General features: G+C 54.9%; 1 protein-coding gene across 2 annotated transcripts in view; it reads left to right on the top strand.

Moving 5' to 3' along the window:
- TMPRSS6 (transmembrane serine protease 6) overlaps positions 1–19,155 on the top strand; it is a 49,359-nt gene that overhangs the window by 18,903 nt on the left and 11,301 nt on the right. For both annotated transcript variants that reach the window (XM_042247247.2, XM_042247249.2), the window contains exons 3-10: positions 1,514–1,647; positions 3,049–3,116; positions 3,693–3,877; positions 4,133–4,174; positions 8,463–8,667; positions 11,373–11,509; positions 12,870–12,982; positions 13,278–13,387. In XM_042247247.2, coding sequence (XP_042103181.1) covers positions 1,514–1,647; positions 3,049–3,116; positions 3,693–3,877; positions 4,133–4,174; positions 8,463–8,667; positions 11,373–11,509; positions 12,870–12,982; positions 13,278–13,387 — 994 coding nt within the window. The remainder of the gene's footprint in view (positions 1–1,513; positions 1,648–3,048; positions 3,117–3,692; positions 3,878–4,132; positions 4,175–8,462; positions 8,668–11,372; positions 11,510–12,869; positions 12,983–13,277; positions 13,388–19,155) is intronic.

Here is a 19,155-nt window from a genome sequence, read left to right as displayed (position 1 = left end):
CTCACACTGGGACGGCTGCAGGAGCCTCCTGTAGGTCCCCATGCTTCTGCCCGGGCCTGCTCACAGCCTGTTCTCAGCACAAAGGCAGAGGGACTGTTTTATGAAGTGAATCAAATCATCAGACTTCTTTGCTTAAAGCCTGCCATGGCTCCCATCTCACTCAGAGCAAAAATCAAAGTGCTCCCCGGGTTGCAAGGCCCTATGTGACCCTTCCTCCACTATCCTATCTCCTCCTGCTTTCCCCTTGTTCAAATCTTTGCTGTTGCTCAAACACGGCAGACAAGCTCCTGCCTCAGGGCCTTTGCACTTGCCAGTCTGCTGCCTAGAATGCTCTCCCTGTAGGTTAACATGCACTTGGCCAACACCACTTCCCTCCTCTCTGGCCTCCACGTTGCAGCCACAGCAACCCTTGATTTCCACACCACTTAACACCTCTAATATGTTATGTCCTGTGTTCACTGTCTATCGTCTGTCTTTCTTATTAGACTAGAAGCTGTTAAGGACAGCTCTGGTTTTTTTGTTTTTATTATCTGTTCACTGTCCTACTGGTATATTCCCATGTACTCTAGGCCAGTCCCTAAACATAGCAGGTTCTCAATAAATATGCATTGAATGAATGAATAAATGACTGAATAAGGCTAGAAAGTCCGGTCTGTGAATCTGTTGTCTTCACATCAGTCAAAACAATCTTTGCAAAACGGAAATCTGATGACATCACCCTGATTTTAAACCTTTCATGGTTTCCCTTGTTCATCAGGGAAAGACCAAAATCCCGCCCTGTTGATGTCTCAGCCTCTTATTACCCCTGTCTGATTGCCCCAGCCAAACAGGCTCTTGGCCCTGGTCCTTACCGTGACCCCCATTGTGGAGATTTTGCGTATGCTATTCCTTCTGCCCTGAAGATGCTCCGCTGCTTCTCCTCTTCTTAATTTATTCTCCATTCCTCCTGTCTCAGATGGAGCGCCACCCTGGCCTAGGGTTTGTCATGAACCCTCAAGAGCACCTCGTGCTCCTCCTTTAAGACATCCTGGCAGATGAACCCCACAGGCTGCACGGCTGCTGGGGGAAAGCCTGTCTTACCCGTCTCTGTCAGGTCCACGTGGGGAGGCCTGCCTGTCTTGGTTTACTAGTGCACCTCTCATAGGAGGCGCAGCCTGGACAACTCAGTGGACAACACAGAGGTGCTAAATCAAGAACTTGACCTTCTGGGTCCAAGCTGGGTTTCTTGGTATCCATGTCCTAGACTGATCACTGGGTCAACTTCTGCCTGGGAGCCCCTGGAACACCACCCACCCGTAGGCCTCTGTCCCCCCTGCCTCTGTGCGGCCAATTTGTCACTACACAAACTCTGAATGACAATGACAAAAATGATGGCAGTGATGATGGTGCCTTGGAGGCCCAAGATGCTGGAGGCTGTGTTGAGGGTTCAGGGTGGCAGGAGAAGGAGTAGGGGACACAGGAACCATCCCCATCTACTCCCTTGGTTAACCTTTGCTGGTTTCTTCCTGGGCAGGGTACAAGGCAGAGGTGACAGTCAGCCAGGTGTACTCAGGCAGCCTCCGCGTGCTCAATCGCCACTTCTCCCAGGACCTTGCCCGCCGGGAGTCCAGTGCCTTCCGCAGTGAAACTGCCAAAGCTCAGAAGATGGTAGGAAGGATGGTGGGGATGAGAAGGGAGAGGGGAGGGGCCTGACCGTGTCCAGGCAGTGGGTGAATCCATCCAGAACACTCATTAGGATCAGAGCCCTGCTCTAGGCACCATGGAAGGGAGACGGTGTAGACTGGTGGGAAAGCTAGTGGACTCTGGAGTCAAATTGCACTTGGATTAAATCCTGATTTTGCCACTTAGTAGAAGCATGACCTTTGAAAATTAGGGCAGCGTTAAGGATGCTGCCAGGACCCACCCACGCCCCTTCTCCTCCTAACAGTGGCTTATGCACTGGGGATGGTCTCCCTCACAGCCAGCACCTGTCCAGCAGGGTGGGCCGGAAGTGCTGAGGAGTAATTCCCAGCAGCAACCCTCAGGCACAAGAGACAGAGAAGGTGGACCCCTCAGCTCCTGGGGAGAGCAGTTCTGAAGATGCTCCCACAGTCTCTCAGGCTTCCTTCATAGCTCAGTTGGTAAAGAATCTGCCTGCAATGCAGGAGACCCGGGTTCAATCCCTGGGTCGGGAAGACCCCCTGAAGAAGGAAATGGCAACCCACTCCAGTATTCCTGCCTGGAGAATCCCATGGACAGGGGAGCCTGGTAGGTTCCTAGTCCATGGGGTCGTAAGAGTCAGACATGACTTAATGACCAACGCACCACCTCCACCACAGTCTCTCAGAGATCCCTGCTGGATCTGCTCCTCAGCCACCTACAGCTCTGCCCGGAACCCTCGCAGCCATGTTGGCTGCCTTCCTGCCTATCTCCTTCCCCACTGACGTGCCTTGGGATCACCTGCAAATAAACCACTTGCCTCAGGACCTGCTTCGGGGAGACCCACCCAAGACTCTCTTTCCTTTTCTGCAGAGTGGAGTGATAACAACAGTGCCTGTCTGCAGGGTTGTCGTGGGGTTAAAATGAGAGCGTGCGGATGTTAGCTCTGTGCCACTCAGAGCTCTTTAAGAACCCACGATCCTGCATTCCACCCCGCAGCAGCACTGCCATTGAACATGTGCGAAGACCAACTGTCTGAGCCCCCGTGGCTGGTGGTTAGGCCTAAGGAGGGGACTCAGAAGCCCAGGGGGAGCTTCTCAGAGTCAAGGAGTGATCTGATGGAGGGGGAGAAGCCACTGGTAATCTGGTCAAGTTCAGAGCTAGTGGAAGGGGCAGGCAGATTCTTCACCACTGAGCCACCAGGGAAGCCCGCCTGTGTGCAAGGGGAGGGAAATACAGACTGAATGAGGTTTGTTCCCTGTTGTTGTCATCACCCACCGTGTGACCATGGGCAAGCCTCTCTATCCTACAGATTCCTCAGTCAAGGAGGGCTGTGGGAGGGTCAAAGGGTGTCCCAGGGTAGGAGAGGGTTTCTGCAGAGGGGACTCTGATTGTTTTCCCTCCTTTTAGCTCAAGGAGCTCATTGCCAGCACCCCCCTAGGTACTTACTACAACTCCAGTGCCGTCTACTCCTTTGGGTGAGTCTTCTTGAGCACCTCCCACCCTCATCAGCCTTTGCTAGAGCCTGTGACTTGGAGAATGGGAGGGGATGCTGTAGGCTTCTGATGCAACGCCTTCATGTATTAAAATGGGGAAACTGAGACACAGAGGAAACTTGGATTCCTGCATGTGACCTCCCTTCACTGAACTCGGGTTTCTCATCTGTAGAATGAAAACAATGGTGTGGCAGGGATTATACTAGACAGTGACTGTGGTGTCTTTATCAAGGGCCTGACAGGTATCAGATGAGACCACGGAGAAGTAGTAGGGGTGGGGAGTGCCGTGGTCCCATTCACTTATAACAGAGTCTGTGATATGTAACCTAACCTCTCACGCCTCAATTTCCTTATCTGTGAAATGGGTGGGCCTCTCCAGAGCTCCTCCCTCAGAGGGTGTTAGGTTTCCACGTGAAGATGAAAAGGGATGCCTGGCTCCATGCCCATCACATGAGCCACAGTTGCCGGCCCCCTCTAACTCTCACCAGGAGCCGGGGGCTGGGTGGGGCCCACACTCCAGGCTCCTCCCCCAGCCCCTCTCACTTCCGCCTGCCCCAGGGAAGGACCATTCACCTGCTTCTTCTGGTTCATCCTCCAAATCCCGGAGCACCGCCGGCCAATGCTGAGCCCCGACGTGGTGCGGGCCCTGCTGGCGGAGGAGCTGCTGTCTGCTGCCAACAGCTCGGTCCCCGCTCCCTATCGGACCGAGTACGAGGTGGACCCCGAGGGCCTGGTGATCCTGGGTCAGTACTGGAGACAGGAACATGGGACGGTCTGGCGAGGTCCAGCAAGCCTGCCTCCAGGAATGGGATGCTCTCGGGATGGCCCCTCCCACCCCCAGCCCCAGTGGCCAGGAGCCAGGACGGAGGGGTGGGTCATGGGGGACGGTGGGCAGTCAGGGTCAGTCTCAGGCAGGCTCTGATAGTCTCTTCTATTTTTATTTTCATTTCATTTATTTATTCTCTCTGTTCATTTGTTTGTTCGTTTCCTTTTAACAGAAGCCAGCGTGAAAGACATAGTTGCACTGAATTCCACGCTGGGTACGCCACTTGGTTTTCTCTCTCCACTTGCCTTTTGAGTTGGTATTTTTCTCGGTTTGGCTGAGTGTCAGGGGACCACACGGCTTCTTTGGGTGCAAGGGGCACTGGTCTGGGGTCACCCAAGGGGCATGATAATATAGACTCAGAGACAGGTCCTGAGCAGGACTGGGGGCCTCTGGGGGGAGGAGGTGTTGTGCACGTGTGAACAAAGTGTGTGTTTGCACAGAAGTGTGTGTGTTTCATGTGTGGGATGTGAGTGAGTAGCAGATTTAGTTGCACATCAATGTGACCCTGCTTTTCTCTCATGGAATTCCATTTCTTCTGTTTTGAAATCTTATGTTTCCACTGATGGTAGAAAATAATCTTGTCGATTTGAGGTATATCAGTCACTTTGGCTTTGAAACTTGGTCTTGGGAGCTATTTCTGTCACAGGTAAGGATACTCCCTCCATCTTTTCCTTCCCTTTCTCAGCCAGTCGGGCTAATCTGTCTTCTCCTCCCACCCCATCCCCATGCCCTATTGCTAGAGTCCCCTCTGCTTCTCCAGGAGGCTCCAGTCTTCCTACTGAGCCCTGGGAAGCAGAGCACCAGCAGGGCCACCGAGGAGTGCTGTCCACATCGTAGGCTGTGTGACTGCTGACGTCCGGAATTGGGCAGTGCACTGCCTGGGCTACTGCTGTACCCTGTGGCTCTGAGCAAGATCGCCTAAATTCCCAGATTCTTCCTCTTCTGCCTAGGGAGGCAGAGTTGAAATCCTGGTTGTACCTTCTCTGACCTTCCTGTCCTCCCATGTGGCTAGTCAAAGGCTTACTTCCTTGGTAGATGGAGGTGATGGGGTCAAAGGACAGTTTTCAAATACTTAAAATCATGATTCTCATACAAAGATATGAGCACATGTCAAAGATTTGTTTAACTCACCAATGAGGGAAGCAGTAGGATTTTCCCTCATGTCTAAAGGAGAGCACAAGAAATTAATCTGTCTATATTTATTAATGTGCAGCATCTGACACCGCATTGGTGCACACATTGCCCTGATCCTTGGTCTCAAACAGGCCTTTCCATTGCGCTTGCCTGTGCTGTGTTCACATGTCCCCAGGTTTCTGGCAGTTGCTTTATAATTATCCTTATTTGGTTCAGTACATGTCTACAGCCCCTGCCCTCCCAGAGCACAGTGTCTCATGGGGCAAGTATGACAATTCAAGTCCTCTAAGTAGGCTTTGGGGGCACTTTCTCCCTGCCAGGCCCCACGCTGGCTCTGGAGACACCAGCTGACCGTGTCCTCACCCCTGCCCTCAGAGGAGCTCTGAACCCCACGAGGGAGACAAACACATAAACAGAATCTCACAGCACCAAGCGCCAGGGCAAGAATAGAGGTCCCGGGGGCAGTGCAGAAAGGGAACCATTCTGCCCTGGGACAGAGGTGGACCCCCGGGGCTGTGATCCAAAGCAGAGGAAGGGATGTGTCTCTAGAGGGAAGAAGGGGTGCTCCTGACTAGAGAGGTCCTAGAAGGCTTCCTGGAGGAGGGAGGCTCAGGATTGGGGGATGGGGAGGAATCGGTCAGATCCAGTGGGGAAAGGACACTCTGGGTAGAGGGAGGAGCATGAGCAAAGGGCAGCGAGGAGAATACGCAGGAGCTTCATTTACTTTCTCCCAGCCTCCCTAAAGGTGTTTCTGATGATCAACAGAGACCAGCACTCCCTTGATCAGCTTCATACAAAAAAGTAATTATGAAAGCGGCAAAAGCAAGCATCAGCTTGGAGCAAGATTCAAAGAATACAAATGCCAGGCACCTTTCCCCAGGCTCCCTCTCCCTTCCCCTTGGCGATGTCAGGGGATCTCTCCCTAGAGAGATCAGCTCCACAGCTGGGGTCAGGATGGCCAGGGGTCATCAGGAGGAGGGAGCTGAGCAAGTGGTAGCAGTCAGAGCCAAGCCTGGCCCTTCACCTCCGCACCCTTCCTGGTTCTCAGAACCACGCAGAGAAAGAGGTGGGGCAGGGATTAGCATTATGTCCATTTGACAGAACTCAGAGTGACTGAACAACTGATACGAAGTCACACAGCAGTAACAGGTGGTGCCAGAACAATCATACAGAGTGTGAACTCCCGGCACAGCAGGCTGCCTCTCACATCCGGGGCCGGTTCCCACATCCCTTCTGGTTCCTGGCAGAGCACGCATCCTCCCTTCTTTATAGCTCAAGGTGAGGTTTAAATGACATACTTACGGCCCAGGTTCACTACTGGTCCTTGGAGCCTAAGTCCAGCACAGTACAGGTGCCCATCAGCTATGAAGAATGAGTGAATGGTAGAGGCGATACTGCTGTGCAGCGTCTAGCGCTGCATTCAAAGCTCGTGGAGAACTGCAAGAGAGGCAGCACAGCTGGGGTGTGGACGCAGACAGGTGTGATGGAGCAGGGGAGGAGCGAGGGCAGCCAGCGGGACAGGTTACCTCTGAGCCTCAAGTGTGACCAGCCGAAGGGTGAGAAGTCCTAGGAGTTTCTTCCCAGCTCCACCTTCTCCCTTTCCCCCACACCTACCTAAAGAAGAATGGTCACTACCTGTATTGAGCACCTGCTATGTGCAAGGCTTCCCAGGTGACTCAGTGGTAGAGAATCTGCCTGCAATGCAGAAGACCCGGGTTCGATCCCTGGGTCAGGAAGATTCTCTGGAGAAGGAAATGGTAACCCACTCCAGTATTCTTGCCTAGAGAATTCCTTGGACAGAGGAGCCTGGTGGGCCACAGTCCATGGGGTCGCAAAGAGTTGGACATGACTGAAGCGACTGAGCATGCATGCCTGTGCAAGGCACTATGCTGAGTGTTCAAGCATGCACCCTCCTTAAGCTTTGTGACAACCTAGCAAGGATCACCACTGCCTCCATTCTATAGAGGAAAAAACTGAGGCCCAAGGAAGATCAGGTGGAGATTCTGTGAACCTAGATCTGCCTGGCCCAGGTCTGTAAAAGGGGGACAATAATAGAAACTATTTCATGGAGCCGTTGAATGAGATTGTGAGTGTATGGCACTTGGTTCACTTCTGGGCATGTATCAAAATGCCTGCCAAGTGCAATCTGTTTCATTCACGCTGTTTGAGGATCACTAGCTTGAGCTGACTTCCTCCACCTGGCTGCCTCCCAGCCCCACTGGAACACACTCCCTTCTCTCCGTGCGAAATGCAGCCCTGAGCCGGCTCCCCTTATTGCCTGGCCATCCTGCTGGTCTCCTGGTTTCCTCGGCATTGCTCTCAGCAGCCAGAGGAGTCTGTGGCCCAAGCCCAGTCGTGTCCCATCCTCACGTAACCTTCCATGGCTGTCATCTGCAGGACCAAAAGGCTTCTCTCCTGGGCGTGAGGGGGCCCTGCCTCCCTCCTCTAGCGTGCCCTCCTGCCTCCAAGGCCCCTGCCCACCCTAGCCTGCAGCCCTGTGCTCACTCTGTGATGCGCCCCCCCACCCTTCACCGGACTTCCCTGAGATCCCTCACTTCCGAGATATCCGCCCCCCCAGGTGGCTCAGGTGGTAAAGAATCTGATTGCACTGAAGGCAACTTAGGTTCAATCCCTGGGTCGGGAAGATCCCCTGGAGAAGGGAATAGCTACCCACTCCAGTATTCTTGCCTGGAGAATCCCATGGATGGAGCACCCTGACGGGCTGCAGTCCATGGGGTTGCAAAGAGACAGACATGACTGAGCGACTAACACACACACATGAAAACACATCAATAAATGGAGCAAAATACAGAAAGCAGAAATAGACCCACGTAAACATTCCCAAGTAAGTTTTGGACTTCCCTGGTGGCTCAGGTGGTAAAGCGCCTGTCTACAATGCAGGGGACCCGGGTTCGAGCCCTGGGTTGGGAAGATCCCCTGGAGAAGGAAATGGCAATCCACTCCAGTACTATTGCCTAGAAAATCCCATGGACAGAGGAGCCTGGCAGGCTGCAGTTTATGGGGTTGCAAAGAGTCGGACACAACTGAGTGACTTCACTTCATTTCAGCGTCTGTATATTTCCCTGCTGTTCTTGTCACGCCCGGGCAGTTGACCGACCCTTTCTCTAGCATTCGCCTGGTCTGGTGAGCGTGAAGGGGAGGAATGAATGTATGTGTGGATGAGGAGGCTGGAGATGAAAGCAGTGGGGAAACAGGGAGCTGGGGCAGAGGGCCTCTGGGCTGACCCCCGTCCAGCCCCTCTCCCCACCCCACCCCTGCCCAGGTGAGGACCTGGTGGGCTGCCCCCCAACTGAGTCCCTCCTCCCAGCTAACAGGGGTCAGGGGGCCTGTCCCTTTCCCCACTCCAGGCTGCTACCGCTACAGCTACGTGGGCCAGGGCCAGGTCCTCCGGCTGAAGGGGCCCGACACCCTGGCCTCCAGCTGCCTGTGGCACCTTCAGGGCCCCCAGGATCTCATGCTCAAACTCCGGCTCGAGTGGAAGCTGGCTGACTGCCGGGACCGGCTGGCCATGTATGACGCGGCGGGGCCTCTCGAGAGGAGGCTCATCACCTCGTGAGTCCCTGGGGAGGTGGTGGGGGGAAGGTTGGGAAGGGGGTGATGGTGTGAAGTCAAAGCCACACCCAGTGCTCTGAGACAAGGGGCTGGGTGACCCTGGGCCCTGTAGTTGGCGTCTGGGAGACAGTGAGGCCAGAGGGAGATGGCGAGAGAAGAGTGGAAGTGCTTGTGTACTTTGGGCAATCCCCTTCTCCTCCCCCAGCCCGTGTTCCCATCTGTAACAAAGCAGTTGTACTAGACGATCTCTAAGCTCAGCTCTGGGAGGTGACATGATCTTGTAAGAATGCTCTGAAGTCTGGCAGTCCCTGACTTCCAACCCTACGCTACTGCTTCCTAGCTATGTGCCCTAAGGCAAGTTACTTTGCCTTTCTGAACCTCAGTTTGCTCACCTGTAAAATGGGTGCACAGCCATTCCTACATTGCAGGGTTATTGAGAGGATTTCAATCATATCTGGGCCAAGATCTTTACACACAGTCATGCTGTCCACTATTACCAAACGTTCGATGTTTCCATTAAACCTCCAGCAGCTGCTAGCCATTATTACTTATCATTATGTACAGTCTAGCTGGGGCGAGGTCACAAAGGGCATGGAATGCAAGGGATAATCTGATCTTTAATACTTGGTAAGTGGGGAACTAATGGAAAGTTCTTGAGCAGAAGAGAAGAACTTCAGGATAAGATGTGGAATGCTGAAGACAGGCAAGTAGTGGGCCTTGGGGAGCCCATGAAGGGGCTGGAAATGGCCTTGGCCTCCAGGAGCCTGGTCGCCTTCCCACAGGGTGGGGATGGGGCAGGGGGCTACAGGAGCTTGGGGGAGACCCTGGGGCACCAGGCTGCTGCCTTCTCTGTCCTGCTTGGGCACCAGCTTCCAAGCCCGATGGGGGTGCGACCTGCATGTTTGGGTCCAGGGCAGTCCTGCAGGGTGAGCTGAGTGAGGGTCTCCCCGGCCACCTCCCCCAGGGCTTCTCTGATTCTCCAGGCTCTGAGGCTGCCTGTCATCTGCGGCTCCACCCACTGCCATGAGCTGACCGCAGTCTAGGCTGTGTGTAGGCTGGGTTCCTGGAGGGCTCTGGGAAGCAGAGAAGCCAGACACCAGCTGATTTCCAGGCCTGATGAGGGTGGGGATACTTCAGGGCTTTCCCTGGGGCTTCTCCAAGTGCCCCCTTCAGCCTGCTACTGGAGAGGGGATCTGACTGCTGTCTCAGGCCCTCAGAGAAGGTGTAGAACGGTGGATCAGACAGGACTTGAGGGGAGTCCTCAGACTTTCATCCCGTACCATGAGAGGGGTACCTTAGGGGTGATGGGAACACAGAGCGAGGGGCGTAGGGTGGTAGGGGGAACTGGTGGGGTCTCCATCAACCTTCAGCTCATTTTAGTTACAACAAGGGCTCAGCTGCTTAAGTAAATGAAAAGAAATCCCCATTACAAGTGAGGATTAAAGGTGACCTCTTATATCTTATCTCCCACCTCCTGAAGGAGAGGAGTAGTGGAGGCGTGGTGTAGGAGGGTTGGGGGGGGGTGGGCCAGCAGTGACAACAAGCTGGTGATGGTCGAAGCAGGAGGACCAGGGAGGGGTGAGCGCCTCCTGGGTGAGCCGAGGCCAGGGGAAAGGACCCTTCCAGGACGCTGGGGCACCAAGACTCTGCTGAGGAAATTTCTGGCATTGGTCACTCTTCCCTCGCCAGCAGCAGGGTTCCCAGGGCTGGTGTGGATGGTGCTTCTGAGGCTGTGCTTGAGGTTTCTCGCATTTGCCTGGGTGCCTGCAGTCCCCCCATTGCCGTCCCCTCACACCGGTCGAGTTCAGAGCTGGCACAGGTCAGGCAGGCAGTACCTCCCTGCTGGATGCCGGCGCACTCCCTCCAGGGGAGGCAGGGTTACTAGCTTCCTAGGAATTGGTCTACTGCTCCAGAGAATTCTGAGTCAAGAGGAAGTTTGGCAGAGGTTGGCCAACAGTGAGGGAGGGGGAAGCCTGGAGCATCGTACCCTGAAATGGGTTGAATGGGGGCACAGACATTGTGGGAGTGCCAGTCGCTATCACAGGCAGTGCCCAGCATGGGTCTGTCTGTGCTGTGGACCCAGAGTGGGGCCTTGGCAGCTTCATGAGCCTCAGTTTCCCCATCTGGTAACCAAGCAGTTAACCTTGACAATCCCTGAAGAACTTTATCACGGTTGACATTCCTGAGTCTAGAATTCTAAGATATGGTTATTTCTCCTGTGCCTCCCCCAAGCCAAGCTCTGGGTAGAGTCCTGGGGTACCCAGGGGATCACCAGACTGTACACCTGTGTTCTCTCTGTTCCAGCCAGGAGAGCCGGGAGTTAGGTATGGTCAGCCAGAGGGCATGGCCCACATAGGTGCCAGTCTGGTCTCCTTACAGGGCATAGGCTGGGCACTCAGGGGTCACGGGGATTCTGAGGGGCTGGAGGGGTGCTATGGGACAGGAGTCAGCAGTCACAGTGGAACTGTAAGCTCCAGAAGTCTGGGAAACCCCTTGTCTTCTCTCCTCTGAGGAGCTGGACTGACCCTTATAGGAGCCCTCTGAGAGGGTTAGACACCTGCCTGAGGACACACAGCAGCCTGGCCATAGACTCAGATGTACAGGCTCCCAGTCCCTCCTCATCTGTTCTTCTGGGCAGCCCACAGCCCTCCCAGATGTCCTTCCCAGGCCCCGCCCCTCCTCGTCACCTTTCTCTGTCCCACCAGGGTCTACGGCTGCAGTCGCCAGGAGCCTGTGGTGGAGGTCCTGGCCTCAGGCGCCATCATGGCGGTGGTCTGGAAGAAGGGCCTTCACAGCTACTACGACCCCTTCGTGCTCTCCGTGCAGCCTGTGACCTTCCAGGGTGAGGGGTCAGGAGTCCTTCGGGGAGGAGAGGGGCTTAGCGGCAGAAGCCACGGGTGTTCCTTGGGCTTGCCTTCCCCTTCTTTGCTCTGGTTGGAGATGGGATGGGGGAGGGAAGGTTCTGGAAGCCTCTCTGCTCTCCAAACTCACACCCACCCCTCTGAGCCCCTTTATCTCTCTCTGTTCTGGCTCCACCACCCCTGCCCCTGCCCCACCGATGCTTCCTCCCTCCTCCTCACCTCATCCTCTCTCCTGCCCTCTTGCAGACAACTTGCCTCTTTGCCTCCTCTCTCTTCTCTCCCTCCTTGGCTGTCTCCTCTCCCGGTCCCCTCCCCTGCCCCTCCTCCCTCTGTGCGCACCCTGGCTGAGCGTGGAGAGTGGGGTCCCCCAGACGACCCTCTCACACTAAAGGTCAGCGCATTTGTCCCTAGAGATGGCAGGGAAAGGGTGTTCAGAGGCGGGCGATTCATGGGAAAGGGTGCCCGGGCTGCCCCTCTGAGCCTTCCCCAGTCTCTCCTGCTTCCGAATCCCCCTCCACCACCTGCTTTCTCAGGAAGAGCAGGCCCCACCCTTCACGCCTCCTGACTGTCATCATCACCATCAATTATCATCAATCAGCCGCCTCTGGGCAGACAAAGCAAAACTTGAAGTTTCCCGGGCTCCGTGGAGGGAGGGTTACGCCGAGGACACAGGGCCTGCCCCCTTTCCCTTCCTCTGCCACTTGCCCTCCCTCCCCTGGTTCCACCCTCTTGGTCTCCTGTTGGGCACCCAGATCCACAGGTGACCCTCTGGGAGTCTCTGGGGTTGAAGAAGTGCCACAGTCGGCCCGTTCTCATGGGCGTCTCTGATACAGCTCGATGGGGAGGGGAAGGAGGGCTTTAGGGACCCTGGCTCCATGGGAGGTGTCAGGGCAGCTGAGGACACAGCTGCTCCCCGTCCCTCGCCCTCTCACTGTGTGACCTCATCCAAGTTGCTCCTTTTCTCTGAACCTCATCATCTTTGAAAAGGGGAATGGTTCTTTCTCCCCAGTCCCTGTAACCGTGAGGCTGGCGCAGCAGTGAACACGTTCAGTAAATGATCAAGGGCTGCACAGCTGATGTCAGTAGCGAACATTTATTGAGCATTTACTACATGCCATGTCTGTGTAATCTGCTCAACTACCCTATGAAGTATGTACTTTTATTGTCCCCATTTCACAGAGGGAGAAACTGAGGCCCAAGTTCATGCATTCACACTCAGTCTTTAGGCTGTACTGTTTAGTGGCAGTCAGGGTGGTGGGGTTTCAGCTGCCCCCCACCTGCTGGCAGGTGCAGTGGGGCGGGGCTGAGGAACCCTCTGTAACTTCTGTTCTCTGGGCCCAGCCTGCGAGGTGAACCTGACCCTGGAGGGCCGGCTGGAGCCGCAGGGTGTCCTCAGCACACCGTACTTCCCCAGCTACTACTCACCCAGCACCCACTGCTCCTGGCACCTGACGGTGAGCCCACCTACCCTCTGCCCACAGCACCCTATAGACCTCCAGGGACCCCAGCTGGGAGGGGAGCACTGTTCTGCCTCTGACCCAGGCTGCCCCCTGGGTACTAGTCCCTCTGGGGTGGGTGGGATGGGTCCCTTGGCCATGGCGACACTTGATGGTTGAGTGACTGACAGACCTCAGCCCCAGCCAGCGCTCTATGTTGGCAGGCCTCCTTCCTGCTTTGTGCTCCTGGGAGATGGGGCCATCGGTGCCGCCACACCCGTGGGCCCCCTAGTGACCGGCTCCTCTGTCCTAGGTGCCCTCTCTGGACTACGGCTTGGCTCTCTGGTTTGACGCCTATGCACTGCGGAGGCAGAAATACGACATGCCATGCACCCAAGGCCAGTGGACCATCCAAAACAGAAGGTACCCACCCCCTGGACCCCCTCCCTTTCTCTGCAGGTAACCTCCCTTGGGAGCTCAAGTGTGGAATCTCAGAGGGGCATCATGGGAATAGAGCATAGGTGGGGTTGGTCAGCCTGTTGCCTTACTCTTGACCCCTGTCCAGCTCCAGCCCCAGCCTCGCCTCCTACCACTCAGAGGTCTCAGACACACATTTGTCATCAGTCACCTTGGATGCTGATCCTCGTTAGAGTGAAATGGTTTCATTGTTGTAGGTACTGTCACCCCACTGCCTGGCACCCCGAATCCTTAAATGAGATGATGCAGAGTCATAGGACTCAGCAGTGCTGGGGCACCTTTCCTAAATCCACCCCAGTACCATCCCTTATCCTGCCCCCCATTGTTGGTCAAAATAAAGCAGCTTCTGGGCCTCAACACTGCTTAGCCTGAGTCCACGCGACTTCTGCTAACCTGACCACTCTCCGAAGCCACCTGAGTCGCCCGCATCCCTCGTGGGATGCTGGTCCTGCTCTCTGTCCTACCCTTGGCCCCCTGGTGACAGAGTTCCTGGGGAAGAATTGAGTCCTTTGGAGAGGTGGGCAGGGTGCGGCAGAGCCAGACCGTCCTCTGGTCAGCATGAATGCAGTTTGATCAGTAGGAGGAGGGGGGCTGGCCCCCTGAGGACCACAGGTGGTCCTGGCAGTCTCAGAGGAGTGGGGTGGGTGGAGAGGTGGGAAATGCAGACATTGCAGGTGAGTTTCCCCTGGTTTGCAGAGAGACAGTGGACCGGGGTGTTCAGGGAGGGGATGTGTACAATGGGAGGCGCTCTGTGTCTACATACTGTGCGGGAGCATCCCGTAGCGGGAGAGGATGGCTCAGGCACGGGTCGTCACTGGGAGGGGATGAGGCAGGAGGGGAGTAGGAGGCACAAAGGGCAGCAGCAGAACATCTTGGCATGGCACCATTGTTGCAAGGGTGGGGCAGAGGCTTGGGGAGAGAGAAGGGGTCTCAAAGTAGCCTCGCAGAACTAGGGAACCCCCTCCCCACCTGGGGACCAAGAATGCCCAAGAGAAGATTTTACATCTCATCTCAGGTTGGCCTTCTGCTCTTCCTTCCAACCCTGAGGTCCTAGGGGTCTATGAGAGGCTGGGATTCTAACGTGCAAGATTCCTGATTTCTTTGTTTCACGGATTTTCAGTATCAAAGATTCCAATACATTAAAATTGGAAAGTTCTGGGACTCTGGAATTCTTGGATTCTGGGGGTAATGTTCATGTTCACCCACGCTTGGGTTTTGCTTATTGGTTGATCCTATTGAAAAGCATCAGCCAGACAAAGGGGGACAGGGATTTGGCTACACTCGTTGACTCGTCAACTCGTCACCATCCTTTCCAGGGATTTGGGAAGCTGTCAGGGACTGTGATTAAAAGGGAAAAGAAGACATGCCAACAATGTGAGTTTGGGCCTGTGCTATTTGGGGGTGATGTCAGGTGGTGTGACTCTGGCCCTGTGCTTTTTAGAGAGCAGAAGGCATCTTGTCCCACAGGCCCCAGCATGTGGGTGGCCTTTCTGGGCTTGACTGCCTTGATCTTTCATGGAGCTCCATGAGGGCCCTCCGCATCGGCTTGGGGCCACGCAGATTGAGGATGACTGGGCTGACCCCCAACTCAGCATCGGGAGCCCGCAGAGTGACCTTGAGAGTGGTCCTTGATTCATGGTCCTCCGAATGAGATTAATACCTTTTCCTGTTGCCTTCTCAGCCCTAGAGGTGAATCTGCTATCTCAAAGAGGAGCTAGGAAGACAGAAGGGCCCTGGGTCTGATGCTTCTTCACGTACCTCCCACCCCCAAGGCTATTCCATGGGCTGGGAGGTGGGCCCTGGCATCAGGTGCCCCATTCTGCCTGCTTGGTGTTCAGCACAGGGCCTCAGTTCACTGGCCTGACAGCCTGTTATGTCAGCAGTATCATCATTCCATTTCCCAGAGAAGGAAACCAAGGCTCAGTGGGATTAAGTGGTACCCAGATGGGTCCAGAGTCAGGGCCCCTCTCCCATGCACACCATGGGAACAGCGGGACACAGTGGTCCACGCCGTGCTCCCCTGGAGGGCCTCCTGTCTGCCTCCCTGACGCAGCCAGGAGGGTTGGGCAGAGGTGGGGGCCCTAGGTGGCAGGACTTCATGAGTTGCCCTTGGGTTTCCAGGGGGGACCACAGATGGGGAGAGTCTTCATCAGAAGGAATGATGCAGCAATGGTGAAATTTCAGGCACTGTGGCAGAATCTACCAAAATTGGAGGAGTCTCACCCACCCTAGTGTCTCAAAGCACCGTTGAGCTACAGAAAAGTGGGCTGGGCTGGCCATTGAACCCTATCTTTACCCATTGTACAGGTGGGAAAACTGAGGCCAAGGGAGGACTAAGGACTTGTCCTTTTATTATTAATTTTATTTATTTATTTTTGGCTGTGCTGGGTCTTCCTGTGACTTTCTCTAGTTGTGGCGCACTGACGTCTCTTGTTGTGGCCCGTGAGATCTTAGTTCCTTGATCAGGGATCAAACCCACATCCTCTCCATTGGAAGGCAGGTTCTTAACCACTGGACCACCAGGGAAGTCCCTGGCCTCTTGTCCTTGTCTCTTTGTCTTGAAGTGGCAGGTGGGGTGGGGAGGTGAAGCCCAACAGGGCCTGGCGCTCCCACCCCCCGCCCCCACCCTTCTGAAGCCTCATCCACCTTGGCCGTTGACAAGGAGCGACAGAGGGGAGGCTGGGGTGATAAGGATGTGCTCAGGGAAGCCTGTCCACCTGGTTTTGCATGTAACTCTGGGTACATCCTGTTCCTTATCTATAAAACAAGAGTTAGGCCAGCCCAAGGCCGTAACTTTTTATTATTTACCCATCAGAAAGATGTCTCCCAGTAAGTTGTGTTTATTAGTTCCTAATGAAATGTCATTCCAAGTTGGGCTGGAGAGGTAGAAAGAGTTTAGCTATTGAAACAAGAAAGCAGGATTCAAGTCCTGGCTCCCCTCCTTCTATTTGGCAAGGACTCACCTTTCTCAGCCTCAAGTAGCCCATTTGAAAAATGGGCATGAAGCAGACCTCTCATCCAGGGAAGAGTAACTGAAATGATGGCTAGAGGATGCTGGCTCCTGGAGGCTGGGATAAAGCCCAGTTCAAGAAGGCACCAACCATACATTCAGGACTGGCTCCTGACTCTGCACCAGGCAGGCCCTGAGCTCGGGTGCCGTTTTCTTCATCCTCAGCAACCTGGAGAGGGAGCTGGCCCCACGCTTCCTTCATAGACCTATGAGGGGCCGAGGCACAGAGAAGCAAAGGCATTCCCACAAAATCGCCCAGCTTATAACTAGAGAAAACAGGGTTGAGCAGTAAGATCCAGAGCATGCGTGAGGGCGTGTGGGCCTGTGAGCGTGTGTCTGTGAGAGTGTGCACACGCACACTTGTGCAGTCTCCCCTCAGAGCCTCGGGGCAGCCGTGTCAGCTGTTCCCTCCCATGGGCGAGGCGCCCTTCTAAGGGTACTGACCACTGCTCTGTCTCTCGCCACATCTGAGAGCCACCCGGGAAGTCCCAGCTCTGTCTTCGCAGACCTTTGTAAGGGTCAGGGTCCCTAGGAGAGACTCGCGGCCCCTGCCCCTAGGCTCCTGCCCGCGTCTGAGTGCAAAAGGGGAGGCAGAAGTGTACCTCCAGATTGCAAGCACTGGGCAAACCGTTTCCTCTAGTTCTGATCTTTTTTGATAACCATCAGCCCATGTAGTTGCTGGGAAATTCTTTGAATAAGCATTTGTTGGAAAATCTGCTTGTGTGGGTGGCAGAGACATGAGAGGTCTGGGGAAGGGTGTAGATTTCCAGGCACAGGATCTGTAGGGAGGGGGATGCACAGAATGGCCACTGACGAGGAGCGACAGAGGGTAGGTTGGGGGAGAGGGGGTCTCACCCCTCAGTGCCAGCATGGTGATGAGGAGAGGCTGGCTGGGCTCCCTCCATTGGCGAGGCATCCTTGGGCATGTCACCTTCCTCCTCTGAGCCCTTACTGCCTTCCTCCCACCTCCCTCTTTCCTCCCCAGTTTCTCCCTGGCCTAGGCCTCATGCCCTTTGAGTGGCCTGGATGCGGGGGAAGGAGCTGACCTCGTGAGATCCGGCCAGCAGCGGCTGGGTTTCACAGAACCAGCTCTGACAGGGCGTCAATACAGCACAGGCTTCCCCCTTTCCGGGAACCTGCCTCCTGCCAGCTTCCTCCCCTGTGATGTCACTTTTCTTGTGATCTGCCCAACCATTTCCACTTCGCTGATGGCGACAGGCAGAGTCACTGGCTCCTTAAGCCTGCTGGAGCCCCTCAGGCTGAGCCTAGATATGGGGTAGCCCTTCTGGTCTCCAGAGCCCCTGGGTGGCCACAGAGGCTCCCCGGGCACTGCTGGGGGCCGGCAGTGTGGAAGGAGGAGCTACTGTCCTCAGTGAGCTCACAGCCCAACGACGTCAGCAGCTAGTTTTCAAAGAAATCCCTTCTCATTCACACCATAAAACATCCTACGGGGAGCTAGCACCCCGTCTTACTACAGACATGGGAACAGAAGCTTGCTGAGGTTGGGTGAGATACCCAAGGTCACACAGCCTCAGCCTCAGCTCTGCAGCTTCAGGTCCAGTGCTCTGGCCACGTGAGACACTGCTGACCTCCCTTTTGCAGTGCTCGCCTTCTCTGACTCTCTTTCCCATTTAGCCTGTGTTGAGGGAAGGGAATATCTGTGTGTGTTTATTCATCCGTCTATCCACTCGCCCACCTTCAATCCTTCATCTACCGTCAGTCCTTCCTTCCATCCATCCATCCATCCATCAGTACACCGACCCACCCTTCCTTCTTTCCATCTACCCACCCTTCTATCCGTCCATCATCCAATCTTTCTTGAACTCCTTGAGTTCAGCTAGAGATGCTGATATGCAAGGTTGACCGGATCCCTGCTTACTGTCTGTGTGAGGCAAGAAGCAAAATTCCCCACATTCAGAGAAAGCAAGGCAGGCATGAGTGCAAAAAATGGTGCCTTCAGACCCCGAGCACTCTGTAGCTGAGATGAGAGGTGGGCTCCACAGTCTTAAGACTTTTGGCGCGCCTTGGAGAGGGTGTATGGGGGTGGGGGCAGCATTTGATAGATGAAGAGGGATTGGAGAGTCAGGGGATTTAAACCCTCTCCCAGAAGGCACTGCAGTAAGAACCAGAAACGAAAATGTGCAAAGAGGCCAAGCCAGTGTGTAGTTCCATAAGCCGGGCTGCTGTGGGGGAGAGGGAGCAAGGGAGGGAGGAACCGCCTTAGCTGGACTATACATGCCCTGGCTAATTCAGGCAGTCTCTGATTACTTCCAGCCAATGTTTCTGGGGTGTATTTTTCAGAAGCAAGAATCTAGGCCGTTATGTGAAATTAGCTGGCACGTGCATTTTTAAAAAGGTTTTTAACACTGCATAGGCTAAATAGATCCTCTTTTGATTGAGTAATTTAGCCTGCGTCGCCAGATTTCAGCCTCTGCCTTGAATTCTTTTGTTCGTGTCTGCTAATGAAGAGCCTTGCCCCAAAATGTCCTTAGAGCCTCTGGCCACGGCGACCACGCAGCCCTCAAATTCTTATAAATATAACGTTTCCCTTCCCTCTGACCCAGCTCTGATTCTGTGTCTGTCCACGGTGAGCATGTGGGGACAATGCCCCAGGCCCCTGAACCTTAAGTTTGTTCAGGATGCCCCTGATTTCTCATTTCCCCTTGCTCAGTATCTCCCAACCCCCAGATTCCCTATCCACTCC

This window comes from Ovis aries, chromosome 3 (genome assembly GCF_016772045.2).
Source record: "Ovis aries strain OAR_USU_Benz2616 breed Rambouillet chromosome 3, ARS-UI_Ramb_v3.0, whole genome shotgun sequence".
Classification (NCBI taxonomy): Eukaryota; Metazoa; Chordata; class Mammalia; order Artiodactyla; family Bovidae; genus Ovis; species Ovis aries.
Note: the sequence above shows the minus strand (reverse complement) of the source record. Positions and strands in the feature narration are given on the sequence as shown.